At 36.3% G+C, this 16465-nt stretch overlaps 1 protein-coding gene across 2 annotated transcripts in view; it reads right to left on the reverse strand.

Moving 5' to 3' along the window:
• Positions 1-1603: 1603 nt before the first annotated feature.
• The window catches only part of LOC130849812 (transmembrane protease serine 11F-like), a 59418-nt gene continuing 44556 nt past the window's right edge, over positions 1604-16465 (reverse strand). The window contains exons 7-10 of one of the 2 annotated variants that reach the window (XM_057728993.1): positions 12363-12564; positions 9009-9268; positions 7543-7685; positions 1604-3888 (exon numbers count right to left, since the gene is read on the reverse strand). In XM_057728993.1, coding sequence (XP_057584976.1) covers positions 3730-3888; positions 7543-7685; positions 9009-9268; positions 12363-12564 — 764 coding nt within the window. In that variant the 3' untranslated portion in view covers positions 1604-3729. The remainder of the gene's footprint in view (positions 3889-7542; positions 7686-9008; positions 9269-12362; positions 12565-16465) is intronic. The other variant, XM_057728992.1, reaches the window with a different exon arrangement.

The raw sequence follows: 16465 nt of genomic DNA on the forward strand, positions 1-16465 counted from the left end.
TGAGCTGTATTATATATTATTGCTCTTCAAGAAAATGCTAACTATAATTTCAACAGAACAGTGGTATTTGCAAGATACAGAAAGCAATACTAACGATAAATGAAAATGCTGATACCGTATAAAAACTTAATGATAATCTTAGTGCATGTGCAGCATCATCTGTGCTGATACCAGTTTATAATAATAGACTTTGCACTTTCCAAACAGTTTGAAATGTTCTCTGAATTTGGACTTTTTTGTTCAAGAGGAAAGCCTCACAACATTGTGAGGTAGATAGATTAATGTTCTATTTAACAGGTTAAGGGCAACTGGGAGCAAAGATACATTTCTCTTCTTAATTGTCTGACGTGATTACATTTCTCTCATTTCTTATTAGCCATATTTAAAACTTTCAGGCAAGAAAAATACTGAAACCTGTAAAAGAATGTTCATTGTAAGCATTTACGGAATCATCTTAAACCTTTTTTGTTTGCTGCACTTTAGTGCGCTTCCTGTAGTTTTGTTTATAAAACAGATTTTCTAATGAGGCATTAAAAAGAGCAAAGTTCAAAACAAACTTTTGTTGTTTTAGCAGGATTTGAAATCTTTTGCTGCTCCTCATTTTAAAATATGGTATAGATTTTTAATTTATACCACATGAAAGCTTTAAATTACCTCATAATTATAAAGCTTAGTGTGGTGGGTGAGAAAAGGAAGGGATAAGGTATAGATTTGTAGGGAAACTTTCCATGGAGTATTCTGACCTGCCAATTTAACTGGCTCTGCAGCTTTGCCTACATTAAAATCATCCTTCATTTCTTTAGGTATAGTTGAATATAGTGTTAAGTGGTATTGTTTATCTTAACCATAAAACCAGTTTGGTTAAATGATATACTTTGCTAAACTCCACGTAAGTTTAACTTACATTTTTTCCAAGGAGAAACATTGGTTTGGCAACAATCACTTAATTCCAGGGACTTCTAGAACTGCAGTATCCCTGGTTAGTGAACATACATAATTCAGAGTAGTGAAGAGAAGACTGAACTGGATGAAAGAGCTCCTGGATTCTGTTCCTCTACTGACTACCACTTACTGTATTTCTTGGGGAAATTCTCTTGGCTTTGATTTCACATCAATCAAAAAAGGAGGTTGATATAGACAGTCTCTTAGGTCCCTCCCAGCTCTAGCAGCTATAATTCTAGCATTAATTTCAACAATTTGTAACAAGTTTACTTTTCATTTCCATGATGGCACGAAGGAATGCCTTGTACACATCCCCTCTCTGTCAAATAAATCTATGAACAAAGCAATAAGTTCACTGGACGATTGCTATTAATATATTTTTGTTCTTATTGTCATTGAATCATGAAGATTTCACTGAGAGGTGGTTAAGCATTGCAAAAATTTTGATTCAATCTTGTTCTAGCACTAAAAATTAAACCTTTAGTCCTCATGGTACCCAAAATTCTATCAGGATTCCACAGGGGTTATGTGCTGTATCATTTGCTGTCAACCTAATGGATTTGACCTGTCTTGTAAAACGAGTCAGATAAATTGTAGCTTTTTTTTTCGCCTATGAAAAGATATGAGTATTATTATAGCATTCACAGCATACAAGACAAAACCCGTTATTTTTTTAACCACAAAATATTTGCAAGATTCACAAAGCAATACTATTGATAAATAAAAATGCTAACACTGTATAAAAAAACCCCAAAACCTTCTTAATAATCTTCATGCATTTGCAGCATCATCTGTAGTGATATCAGTTTGCAGTAATATACTTCACATTTTTTTGAACGGGTTTTAAACATTCTTTGACTTTTCAACTTTATTATCCAGCAGGAATGCCTTACAACAATGCCATGAGGTAGATTGCTTAATATCCCATATGGTAGATGGAAAACATGAGGCAAAAGCTATCGCATGATTCCCATAACACCACACAACAGGTCAGAATCAAACTAGAAGTAGGACATATAAATCCTATTTTTAAAATCTTCTTTTCCATTTCTTAGATTTTCCTATAGCCTTTTGCATTTATTTGTCTCATTTGTGTTAAAATGTCACTGAGTTGAATTAATCATATAATTATTTAAATAAGTATATGTAGTTTCATAGACGTTTATATACAAAGAGTTACCACATTCTTCTGACAAAAAATATAGGTACTCCAAAGCACATATCCATCTTTTTTAAAATTAATTAATTAATTAATTAATTGGCTGTGTTGAGTCTTTGTTGTTGTGTGTGGGCTTTCTCTAGTTGTGGCGAGCGGGGGCTACTCTTCTTTTCGGTGCATGGGCTTCTCATTGCGGTGGCTTCTCTTGTTGTGGAGCACAGGCTCTAGGCACATGGGCTTCAGTAGTTGTGGTGCGTGGGCTCAGTAGCTGTGGCTCGCAGGTTCTAGAGCACAGACTCAGTAGTTGTGGCTTAGTTGCTCCATGGCATGTGGGATCTTCCCAGACCAGGGATCAAGCCCGTGTCCCCTGCATTGGCAGGCGGATTCTTAATCACTGCGCCACCAGGGAAGTCCCAGCACGTAGCCATTCTTATAGAAATTCATTAGTAGAAAATTATTTTTTTGTAGACAGATTTGTTTTCTTGTTTCTACCAAAGGCTGCATTAGGTTTTAATATAAAAAAGGTATGTCATCAATCAGACACATCTTGAATATGCTAAATATTCTCCAAAAAGCTTTGGCTGTTTCTCTACGTATAAAAGGAAGCATAAGGATTTACATTTTCACTCTGCTTTTTTTGTTGATATTTAGTTATCAGTAGTCACCAACTCAGAAATTTGGTGACCTTTTCTTTTCAAAAGGAAAGTGTGTATGGATGACCCTTTTGTGTTTATTATCGCTTAATATGGATATTAAATAATAACTAGGAATTTTTTAGTTATATTTATCTTGTTTATATATATTACATATATCGCACATAACGCACATACATGCAAGTTAAAAGTTTAGTCATTAAAGAAACTAAGATTTTTCTCCGATAAATCAGAGCAACAAATCTAGCATTTGAGGGCTCATATTTGAGAACTGGAAGTGAATACAGCTGCATCTCTGTAGTCACGACTCTGGTAACAGATGACTTTAACAATGCAACATGCATCCTGAAGCTAGTGCTTGTGTGTATAACCCAATGTCAACAACAAGTTCAGACACATTTACATATCTTTCAAATGGCAACTCTCGTGGTTAATGATAATTCTCTGTATTATTACTTATAAACCCAGGTTAGACTTCAAGTTATATTGCAAATCCCACACTTCTGCATTCTAGCCATTGAATGTCCAGTCATCAGTCCTAGAATGCTGAAGCCCTGAATCCTCATGGATGATTGCTGTTTGATTTCTTGCTAGACCAATCCAAAGGGCTCCGGGTACTATATGAGGTAAGATTTTGACAGCCCTGGAAGCTCTTTGTATCCTGTGGAAAGTGATGTTCCCCATCTTCAGTTGGGGGAAACCATTTGTAAATATTCATCTGATTAAAAAGATCACAGTTTCTCTTGTGAGTGAGGAGTTGGTGCTGTCATTTGCTGTGTCATCTTCCCTTAGGGTAAAGAAAGATTTCCATTACATGCACACAAATCCACCTCATGATATTGGATTGGTCTGACTCTGAAGGACTTCTTGGCATCCAGCAAAAGCACTGATCCAAACCACAAGAATATAAATAATACACAATATGCAGGAGTTTTAGCTCTGTGTGCCATGGATAAAACTCATGGTCAGTTCACACTAGATACCAGTCTTTGAGGCAATCCAGTCTCGATACTGAGCCACTCTTGTGTAGACCCCGGGTTTTTTGGGACGAGCACATGATTGTCCCCAGCTTACTATACCAACAAGGTACCAGATGTCATGATTATCATACACAAGAGGTCCACCAGAATCTCCCTAGAGAAATAAAAAATATTTGTTTGTTGTCTAATTTAATTCAGTAGGAAGATCACTGCAGTCATCTCTATTTCACAGGAAAAATGAAAACTGGTACATAGGACATGCAACTGGACCAGATATAGATTATATGATGTTTCTCTCAATTGAGTTAAAATTTTGTGCTAAACTTTAAAGTGAATTATTTTCTAGAAGGATTAACATTAATTCATATGGGATGGTTACATTATTTCTGGTTCAGCATCCTTAGATTTTTTTTTTTTTTGCTAGTTTTATTAGACACTTTAAGCCTGGAGGTTAAAATTGTGGTCTCAGTCTTTGAACTGCCCAAGTTTAAGGTCCAGCTCTATTAATTACTGGTTGTGTGACCTGAGGTAAGATACACAGGGTAAGCTCTCTGTGCCTCTCCCACCTGCTTCACTTATTTTTTTCTTTTATCAGCTATTTATTTAGTTCCTACTATATGTCCCAGGCACTTTGATGGGCATTGAGGCTAAAACGATGACCAAGAATGAATGATCTCTATGCTCATAGAGCTCGACATTTAGGTTAAAAAAATATATTAAATAAGCCTACAAATATGCAAAATGACAACTGTGATAAGTGCTATGGAAACATAGTAGGGGAATTAGACTGGTCAGGAAGGTCAGGGGTGTTTCTCTTGATGAAATGTAATTAAGCTGATATCTAAAGGAAGAGGAGTAAATTATGAAAAGAAAGGTGTGGATGAAATGTGTTCTAGACAGAGGGAACAGCATGACGAATGCTCTGTGGCATGAAGGAGCCTGGCACATGTGAAGGCCTATAGAAAAGAGGGACTGGAAAGAAGACAGCAAGGGGGCAAGCGGTACATAATGAGGCTGCAGAAGTAAGAAGAGACTAGTCTATGTGGAGCCCTGTGGGTCCTTTAAAGAAAGTTTTGGTTTTCATCCTAAAATAAAAAGAAACATAAGTTTTAAGTGTTTTAAGGAGGGGCTGACATGATCAGATTACATCTTGTTAAGAACCATCCTGGCATTCATTTGGCTAATGCACTAAAGGAGCATAAGCGTGAATAGAAGGAGATAAACTAGATGGTTAATGTGGTTGGGGGGTGGAAGGAAGGGAAGGGGAGGAGAGAGAGGTTGAGAGAGGAGAAAAAGGCAAGAGGTGGTGGAGAGAGAGATTTAAGGAGGTAAAAATCCATGGGATTAGGTAATCAATTTCAATTTCTCAAGAGAGAAATTAGAACGGTTTCTAGCCTCTGCCTTATTTAACAGAATGAAAAGGGATGCCATTCATAGAGATACAAAATATAGGAAGAAGATCAGGTGGGGAGGGGAATCAGAGCAGAATCAGGTACGACATTTGAATTTGAGATGCCTTTGAAATAACCAACTGGTGCTACCAAGTAGGAATAAAATGTGTAAGTCTGGAGATCAAAAGGGAGGTTGGGGCTAAAAGTATAAATTTATGAAACATCTGCAAAAAGTTGATAATTGAAGCTATGAAAGAGACTTAGATTCTCTGGAGAGAAAGTATAGAGTGAAAAGAGACATAGGCATAGTATAGATTAACATGTAATGGCTGGGATTAAAAGAATGAGCCTGAAAAGGAGACAGAGAGGGAGCAGACAGAGATGTAGGATGAAAATTATTACAAGACAAGGGAAGACAAGATTTCAAAAAAAAGGGAGTGGTAAGTATCATTAAATGCTGCTAAGAGGTAACAAAAAAAGAACCAAAAAGTTTTATTGAAGGTCATTAGTGGTTCATTGAAAACATTAGGAAGAGAGATTTTGATGAAGCAATAGGGCAGAAACCATACTGAAAATGTTTGAGGAGTCAGTGGGAGGTGAGAAAATGGGTAGACATTTTCCCAAATATTTGATGGTAAAGAAATAAAATGAGAGGCTAGCTGAAGGCATTGTGGGTCAAAAAAGAATTGGCTTTTTCTTTTTTCCCCTAACTTAAGAGACCTGAATAGAGAAGGATTTAGTTAGAAGAGAAATGTTGACTCTGAAAAGAGAGAGAGAGGACATAATTGCTAGTGTAAACTTCCCCAAAAGGCCAACAAGAGGAGGAACCTGAGCAGAGGACAGGGGACCACCCTTAGCGAAGAAGCAGCTTCTCTGATGTGACCTAAGCTGAAGGTGGATGAAAAGGGTCTGGATGACGGCAGGTCTGAATGCTTGGTGCTGGGAAGATGGGGGAATTCCCTTCTTATGACTTCTATTTTTCTTTGAAAATTGGGAAACAAAGTCATCCGTTGAGAATAAGTGGGCAGGAAAAACTGGAAGTTAAGGAAAGTGGAAAACGGTGGGAGAATTTAGAGAAAGGTAGATTTAGAAAAAAACAAACAAAAATAGTAATGTTGTCAGTTTTGTTATCTGGAACCTATAATGGAACCAGATGTTTTCTCTTATATTTTTTCTAGGAGCATTTGACTTCCCAGATGCAGGCAGAGAGAGAGAGAGAGAGAGAGAGAGAGAGAGAGCGACTAGATAATTGAGTTCTTCCAGGTTTGGAACTTTGTCAGACAGAAACAATGGGAAGAGAGAGCATCAGGTGGGCTTGGGGTAGTAGTGAAAGTGCTTAAAAAATGATCACAGTGAAATCCAAACTGGACAAGTGGACAGTGGAAGAAAGGAAAGGATTAACGGAATGTGAAATAGCAGAGAAGCTGTGCTCTGCAGGTCTCTGTGAAATTGAAGAAGGATGATATTCAGCCAACAAATATTTGTGCCAGGCACTGTTTTAGGTGTTGGTAATACAGCAGTAAATAAAATAGATGCTCTAAAATGTGTGCCTTCCTGGAGTTCACATTCTAGGTTAGTGAGAGAGACAGATAATAAGCCAGTTAAATAAAATATATTGTGTATTGAATGGTGTAAGAGCTAGAGATAAAAATAAAACAGAAGGGACAAAAAAATATATGGGTAAGTTGTGTATGTTGCGGGGTGAGGGTTGGTAGGTTGGGGTGTAACAGAGTGTGGCCAAAGAAACAGAAGTAGTTGAAAAGCAGGCAGAAGGGAATGAGGGTAGTTGTTAAATAGGAAGACTTGGGGATTTAGTATTGTTGGAAATGAACAGTTTTTGGTGACAAGGCTCAAGGAGTGGTCCTAGGAACAGGTGACTGAGGAGGTGTGAAAATCACTGGAGGTTAGCAGATATAGGGACTAAGAATCCAGCGTTTAAATGATGTTAATATTGCAAGGCTTGGGATGGAGACGAAATCTGTTTCAGGTGTCAATGTCATAAAAGAATGAAAGGGACAAAGTAGAGAGAGTCAGAGGTGGGGGGATAAAAACAAGATGCATGAGAGATGATGATAGAGCTGAGTAAAGTGGTCTTCAGAGGAGACCACAAGAGTTATTGTCTGAACCAGAAATAGGGAGCAATAGACTTTAATTTCGTGATTTGTAAACTAGGAATAATTATAGTACTGCTTCAGTCTCATTATATTAAATGAAATAATGTATAGAAAGTGCTTAGTATTGCTTTGGCATAGTAAACACTCAATACAATAATTTTTGTTATCGTGTTTATTTAAATAAACTGAGTCTTTGGTAAAATAGATGCCATTTTTTTTTCTCCCAGGTAAAATATATGCCAAAATTAGAAATAGTTAATGGAAACTTTCCTTTTAATGTTTTGACCTTGACTTTGGACTTACCTTGCATGCGTCTACTTTTCCTTCCATGAATCCAGCACACAACATTCCTGAAGTTATCAGGCCATCATACACATCCTTTCTGTTACACACACCCGTGCTTATGGTTTCCACCCTGGCTTGCCGAAGTCTATTTTGTGTAGGTCCTATTACACAAACAAATGAAAAAAACAAAAAACATATTCTTTGAATACAACTGTATCTAAGACATGGAAGACACATAAATTGTATATTCCTAGGAGCAAAAACATTAAGATTATTTCATTATTAATTATTGCCTATTTTATTTTCTGTGTCATAAATGCCTACATGCAAGGAACCATATACATACGTGACCCGCTATTATATCATATTTGCAGATCTTCAAAAGCTATTAGAACCCTCAAACCACATGCAATATTGTGTGTGTATGCCTTTTTTTTTCATGAGGAGAGGGTTCATCACACTGATCTTGTTCAGCTTCACATTTTTCCATATAAGGAAATTGAGGCTCAGAGACGTTTATTGATTTTGCAAAAGCTACTCAAGTAGAAACCAGGATACAAGCTGCACAGGTCTATCTGCCCTATTCAATGCTGTATAGTGTTATTTTGGGATGTCTCAAAGCATGAGAAATAAAATGAATGCCCAAGATACACCAACAATACGACACCAGCAGAGAGCAAGGCCAGTGGTTAGGAGGAGAGAATACTGCACAACTGAGTCTCAAAACATTCACAAAACACTTTCATGTTTATGATCATCATATATCCTCAAGCTGTATAACAAAGGGAGATCAACTCAATGATGGGTGATGCCTTAGAGGGCCAGGACAGGGAGGGAGGGAGTCGGGGAGGGAGGGGATATGAGGATATATGTATAAATATAGCTGATTCACTTTAGTGTACCTCAAAAGCTGATACAAGAGTGTAAAGCAATTACATTCCAATAAAGAGCTTAAAAAAAAAAGAAGGAAGAATTTAAACCCTCAAAAAAGTATATGAAGTATATGCTAGCCGGGAGTGTTTACATCTGGCAAATATACAGTTTTTAATCATTCACTCCCTTGTACTCCCACAGCCTTTTTTCCTTCTTAAAGTACCTAAAACAATCTGTTCTTTTCATCTGTGTTACTGACCTCTCCCCTTCCTCACCACTGCTCGAATTAATAGCGAACTCCTCAAAGAAAGGTATCTGATTCCTTTTACTTTTTTTTTTTTTTAAATTTTTTTGGGGGTACACCAAGTTCAATCATCTGTTTTTATACACATATCCCCGTATTCCCTCCCTTCCTTGACTCCCCCCCCTCGAGTCCCCCCCACCCTCCCCTGATTCCTTTTACTTTTTAACCCACAGCACCTTGTTCTTCTCAGAGCCATAAACATTACAAGCATCAACATTTTAATGAAAAGTCTAAAAAGGTATTCCCTAGATGGCTCATTAGACCCCAAGATAAAGTTGTACTAAGTAAATTATGTTGAACAACTCACCATCATCTACAATGGATCCAAATCCTGTGACAAATACTCTTGTTTTAGGTGGCAACTTTATGGATGAATCTGGGAGGCAAACTTTCTGAACTACGTTTGAAAACTCAACTCGGGTAGCAAGCTGAGCCAAAGCGATGTCATTTTCATTTGTTTCTCTATGGTAATTCTCATGAATGATAATTTTTGCCACATTTCGTCGCACTCTGGGTGGTGTTATAGTTGTACCAAAAGTAGCAATCCATTGCCTTGGGTCTTTATTTCTGCAAAAAAATAAAGGGTAAGATTTGTGATGCTTAACTGTATTCTTTAAAAAAGATTGAGACTATATTCTCCCCAACTATTGGAATTATGTTCCTGAAAAATCCCTACGTTGAGAGAATTTGTAGTTGATGACCTTACTGAAAAAATAGGTTAAAATGATGATACAAATGAGAGTATGAAAGCTCTTAAAATATTTTACATACTCTAAAATTGAAAAGAGTACAGTAACTAAATGGAATTCCATTCTGTATTTGGAATAATGATAGTAATGGGTACTATACAGTTATCTTCTGATATATTAATTCCTTGTTCATTAGAAATTCTTCAAATTTGATTTCTTCTATAATTTCAGTGAAGTATGTAGAAATTAACTTTGATTTGTTTCAGGTATTATGCACCCTAAGAGGCATTTTCCTTCTATGTGAGACACTCCATCCATTCTTATTTTATGACTCACTTGTCGGCTCTTGTTTACTTGATCTTTGAAATAAAGTGCAATTTGTCTGCTTCACAAACCCTCACGTGTACACAGGATTGTTTCTCCACACAATGCCCATACTCTGCCCCAATACTCAGGGGCTAAGCAGCCCTAATTCAGTGTCGTGTTGTTAGAGCTCCTACCACACTTTGACTTGGCCTGATCAGTCTCTCTTACCATTTCTGAGGCTCTTCCTTAATACAGGTGCTTTTCTCTAGCACAGTGTTACATCACAAGCAAATTCCATCTACTCTTATCATCTCTTTACCTCCCTATTTTTCCCTAAAGCCCAGTTCCCTCTTTGTGTGATTATCCCTTTCAAGAATGACTAGAAATATATAGAAACTTGAAATTCTCTATGTAGAGGAAAATTATGTAAAAGGAAATCACACAGAAGAGAATTCAAAAAGGGAATTTCCTTGTTCATGCAGGATTACTGTGTTGGTGAGTCATAAACTTTTAAGTGCAATGAAAAACCTGAAAGATCAGTGGTTTCCAAAGTACTCTGCACTGCCCCAGGGATGAGCAGGCAGAGCTTAGGGGCGGAGGGACTGGGATACTGGGAGGGCTCCTCTCTCATCTGCTTTACTTATTTACACTTTAAAGGAAGATTTTATTCAAAACAGAAATCTTAGGGCTGAAGCATTCATTTGAATGCTTTGTGGATAAGAACACTAAGGCTCACTAAGAAGTAAAATGGCTTGCCCAGGTAAATCACATATCCAGCTGGTTACTGTCAGAGAGACAGATGGCCTAGGTCTCATGATATCCTGTTAACAGCTTTTTCCCTACACACACTTGTTTCACGAAGACTGGGATCATTTTTCATGGACGTAAAGGTACTAACATTTGTCTTAAACACAATTTTTAAAAATACACTAATTCTGTAGGGAAAAAACATAAAAATTTTAAAGGCATTTGGATAATTGTGATATTGTCTTCAAAGAACCCTTATTTTTCTTTCACAACAGTACACTGCATATGCAATTACATGAAATTATATTGCCTGTGAAATGGTACCCTTTCTCTCCAGGATCATTACCATTCCCAACTCTTTTATATTATTATTATTGGCATAAAATATGCTATTACATTGCTCATATTTTAAAAAATCCTTCCTTTGAGTCCACAACCACCCCCAATTGTCAAATTTCTCTGCTCCCATTCATTAAAAAACTTCTTGAAAGTGGCATCTAATCTCACTACATCCAATCCTTCTCATTCTTTCCTCTTGAATTCATTCCCATCCCCATCATGTAATTACAATTTCTTTTATCAAGGTCACCAGTTATCTCTATTTTATCAAACTCAATTGCTGATCCCCATGTAGGTCTGCCAACACACAGAGATGGCATTGGACCTGCCAAAACATGTATCTCAGTCATTATAGTTTATATTCTTTACTAAATACATTGATATTCTGGGCTTACTTATTTTTAATTTATATAAACAAAGATCAGTGATCAATGCGAAATAGATGACACTCCCCAAAACAAGTGTAAAGATTGGAGGAGTCTGTGAACACGAAAAAAGGTCAGAAAGCCTTAAAAAATTAGTGAGACTCAAGTTTACCTAAGGCATAGTACTAGTTTTTGGGGGGATTGTGAATTTGTGTGAGTCCCTTTTCACTTCTTTCATGAGATAGTGACAGACAATCAATCACCTTGAATTCATTAGGTCATCCTCATTACACATCTGCTCCATAAATAAAGGTGTAGGCGTCTTGGAACAATCTGGGTGTTACCCCAGAAGGATGATCAAGCACCTCCTAGACTCACCAAGGATAGTTTCCTCTGAAAGAGTGTGTGAACCGTGTCACTGGTCATGGCTTTATTCAGAGTTCTCGTCCTTTGAGGGTTGAAAAGGAAAAACTTTCTGTACCCTGATGGTGAAACCTCAGGGAGAAAGATGGTGTGTCCCTGATCTTAGGGCAGTAGTGTGCCTATGCATGTCTGTGTATGTGAAGTGATATATACCTGAGTTTTAAGAGCGACAACTGTGAAACCCAAGCAGAGAGCTCCTTTCAGGTTGTGTATGAACAGTCTTCCATACTCTGAGGGCAGTGATACAGGCTGGCGAGTCTCTCCCTCCATCCACATACCTCTCTGGTCCATAAAAGCCTGCACGGTTCTTGGATAATGCAGTTGGAAGGGAGAGCTTCAAAAGTGATACCTTTGATTTTTTTCTTATTTATAATAAGTGGTGGTGGTGGATGTTGATAGTTGGAGGGTAAATGGAATAATTTTAAAAAAACAAAAGTGGCTGAATTTTCTCCTTAAATATGTAGAAGAGTTTAAATTTGTTACATGTACACTAGTCTTTAAACTAAAATAATTTATGGCATAGTAGAAAAGATCACACTAGTGTCATGATGCTACAAGAGAATATGTGGCAAAAGCCACAAGAATGATGCAAACCAAACATGATAGATATTGAGAGAAGAGTGAGGGGATGAGTATGATTGGGGCATAGAGCAACCATAATGCATTTGGGGACAGGGTCCAACCAGAATGGAGTAGAGGATAAGCTGGTGAGATTGGACTCTTCCAAAGCACTAAATTAATGGTAATTAATAACTGAGTAAGGGAGACTCACAACAGCTCTAATAAACTTACCTGCGGAAGCAGTGAGCTGCTGTGATCAGCCACGTGTTACTGATGAGGCTTGCTCCACACTGATGGCCCACCCCTATGAGCTGGAGGCTGGCCTGCCATGGCCACTCCCCCTCCATAGCTGTTTTACTTCCTTGGACAATCCTTTCAGTAGAAAAGAATGCTGGTAATGGCACGTATGAAGATGTCATCCTTATTCCACAGCCTGTCACAGAGACATGCGTTAGCTTGTTTTCAGGAGAAGGAGGGGGAAAGAAAGCACATCCTGATTTGCATTGAGTGCAGATGCTTAGACGGTCTATTGCACCTGCTACTCTTTAGCCCATTCCTAGCACTCAGTCTGTGGGGTTATTCTGTAGGAGTCCTGTTAATCCTATTCAGGTTCAGAATAATATTTACCAACATTTCAAGGCATCCAAACCAGGAATTAACTTCTGTCTCTATATAAAGCATATACGGAAGAATAAATAGATAGGTAGATAGATAAATTATTGAGCATAAAAATGTATAGATCCTCTGCTAAGGGTTTTAGATAAATTTATAGCAAAATACTTTTTAAATGGGAAAACTCAGCTCTGGAGAGAGACCATAAATTACTGGAGGTCACCAAGCTGGTAAGTGACAGAGTTGGATACAAAATTAGAAGGATCCACAAGAAAGCTTGTGTTCTTACTACTGAGAGAGAGCCCAACTCTGAATGTTGGTCATGATTCTGCCTTGACATGAATCTGTACACTGTCTTTGAAAAGCCCTGAAATTTAACAGTCTTGAATAACAATGACTCTTTTGCTTTTCTAAAATTTAAAAGACTAGTTTTTAAAAAAAAATTCTGATTCCCTAACAAACCCTCAATTGATTAGACTCCAAATCAACCTTAAATAATACCTGAAAGTATATTAGTATACTTTATTAATGTGCCTTTTCATTATTTATATTTTTATTAAGAACACAAGTTTTTTTTTTTTTTTTCAAAAAGGAGTTTTATTCGGAACAAGGTAAAAAATAGTTGCCTGAAATAATATTTACAAATTTATCATTAACTCCCTTAGGGTTAAATAGCTTTAGCTTAAGGTGACCATAAAATTGGACAAATAGAGTGTCTAGGTTAATATGGTGCCATGTCAGTAGTGCCTAATACTTCTTCCCCCAACTTCCCCTTAAAGTAAGCATGGAGGTAATAATAACGAAAATAACATCTACCAGTTATGAGCCAGGTCCTATACGTAGTGTTACATACATTTTCCCTAATTTTTACAACAACCCTCTGTGTTAGATGTTATTATCCTTATATTGCAGATGAAAAAATTGAGTCTATGGTATTGTTCAAAGGCAAAAGGAGCAAAATCACCAAAAATTAAGGAAAGATAAGAAAAAATTATAAATTCTGGTAGTAATTTTCAGTAACTGCAGTATTCAGTGGGTTGGTTTAAAAAGCAACTTCTTGGACTACCCAAGCTATATCCCTGAACCAGAACTGTGTGGAGAGCCCCAACAGTTCTGACAAAGCCACCACTATTATGATTCCCCAGCCCAGGAGATAAAGCTATACTGCACCTGTCCCAGCCAAACAGAAACGATGGTTTGAACCATCCAATTGTGACCCATCAATGCTTTTCTCTATGTGTGTGTTCAGAAGCCATAATGTCCAGCACACCATCCTATCTAGGGACACGGGAAAGATGAAAAATCCTATGAAAATGTAGTTATTTTATGAAATGGTCTGAACGTGTACTCCCAAAATTTATAATTGAAATCCTAACCCTTAAAGGTGGTGGTATGAGTAGGTGAAGATGCTTAAGTCATGAGGGTGGCGCTCTTATGAATGGGATTAGGACATTAAGAAAGAGTCTGCACAGGGACCCCTAGCCCCTTCCACCATTTGACTATATAGCAAAAAGTTTGAGTCAGAAGAGGGCCCTCACCTGACCATACTGGCACCCTGATCTCAGACTTGTAGCCTCCAGAACAGAGAGAAATATATTTCTGCTGTTTATAAACTACCCAATCTATGGTATTTTGTTATCGCACCAAGAATGAACTAATGAAAAGCAATTTAAACAGCAAAAGAAAGAGCACTGGCATCTGTGAATGCTGGAGCCGTGGTACCCTAAAGTGGGTGGTTGATGTAGTTTTCATATACTCTATTTGTAAGATCAGTACTTAATCCTGCAGCTAACTGTATGGCATGGTTAAGGTCCTCTAAATCAGATGATATATGAACTCAGAAGACAGACATATCTCTGAAAGTTTTCTTCAAAAATTTTTAGGACATTTGCTTGGTTTCAGCAAAGATATGAAAGAAAACATGACCTTAATAAAACAAAAGTAGCCAAACATAAGGGGGAAATATTCTGTGATAAGAGTATACATAACAAAAGAGTTGTCTGTCACTAAAAAAAATTCAAGAAATCACAGAAATGTCGTAACAGTTATAAAATCCACAGAGAAGTAGTAAAGAGAAAAAGTGACACCAGATAACTGAGATAAGTGGTTTGCAGGAGTATAGATCTGATGAGATCTTTCAGAATGGAGAGGAAAGTAACCTGAGCTGCAACTAAAAATAATGATTGACATGAACAGCAGAAAATGGACATTCAGGTAATAAATTGTTTGTGTTTCCGAGGAAGAAAAAAAAAGAACAATTGCAACAGAGTCAATCATCAATTTATAGAGGAAGAACATTTTTCCAGAATGAGAAAAAAATAGTGTACACATTGAAAATGCTCATAGTGTCCCAGTCAAAGTTTAGTGCCAAATACAACCACATCTAGATCTCTTGGCAAAAAAAATTACAGGATAAAGATATCCTGCCTTCATCCAGAAACCAAAAAGGTAATCTACAAAAGAATAAAAATCACTCCAGCCTTAGACTTCTACTCTATAACAAAACACTAGAATAAAAGGCAATAATGTGTATACAATTATTTGGGAAAGTTTATGTTCCAATAATCCCATAAAATGTTGAGATAAAGAAAGTAGAAAGAGATTCTGAAATATGCAAGTTCTCAGAAAATGTGCCATCTGTATCATTTTCTTGTTTAAAAATAACTTGAAGATAGATTTTAGCAAGCAAAAAGGTGAATTTAAATCAAGATTCAAGAATGACAAATAGTAAAAGTATAACAAGAATCTTTAGTGATGGGTAAATAATTGTAATATTGGGATAAAATGGAACATAATGTTTTGAAAAAGAATATTAATAGAGTATGTAAAAATTAATGATAAGTAAAATTATGAAGTTATTTAATAAAGATCGGAAAATCAATTGAAGCTGAGAAGAAAAATTTAGAATGTAAATTCTTCATTATGCATAGTTCTTGCTTTAACCTTGAGTTTGATAACTAAGAAATAAAGGTTCATGTATGGTTTTAAGAAACATAAAGGCAAACAAGAAGATATAAATGACAACAAAATGTATATTATACAAAATATTTACCAAAAACCAGAAAACAAATGAGAACAAATATATGAGTATTGATATTTACATTACATAGAGAATATCCATTGTTTTTCAGTGTTGTTACAACATTTTTAATGAATATATATTTGTTCATAAAAGACTATAAGTATGTAACAATGTGGGGTTGGAGGAAGGCAGGAGATGTACATACCAGATATTTCAACAAAAATGCAAGAAAACTCAAAATTTTAAAAGGAAAAAGTCTAACTGGTTAACATCTTAAAACACTCTCCTGAATTGGAAGAGAATCTTAAAAGATAAATATTTAAATAAAATATAAAAATAGGATGTTAGAAATATAATTACATATGTTATAATATCAAGAATACTATGTAATTTTTACCACATTCTGTAAGTCACAAAACTAAAAATTGTATTTGCTGTAAATTTATAAATTTAAATTAAATATCTAAATGTCTTAAATATCAACAATAATAAATAATAAAAAGACTAAGTGGTTTACAAACAGAAAAAGAAGCTTGGTATTGCTGTGGTGATCATTTTGCAATATAAGCAAATATCAGAGCATTATGTTGTACATTTGAAACTAGTATAATGTCATATCAACTACACCTCCTTAAAAAAACCGATAAATTCTACTTCTGACTTTCTCTGGCTCTTATTCATTATCTTTACTGTGAAATAC

This window comes from Hippopotamus amphibius, chromosome 3 (genome assembly GCF_030028045.1).
Source record: "Hippopotamus amphibius kiboko isolate mHipAmp2 chromosome 3, mHipAmp2.hap2, whole genome shotgun sequence".
Lineage (NCBI taxonomy): Eukaryota > Metazoa > Chordata > Mammalia > Artiodactyla > Hippopotamidae > Hippopotamus > Hippopotamus amphibius.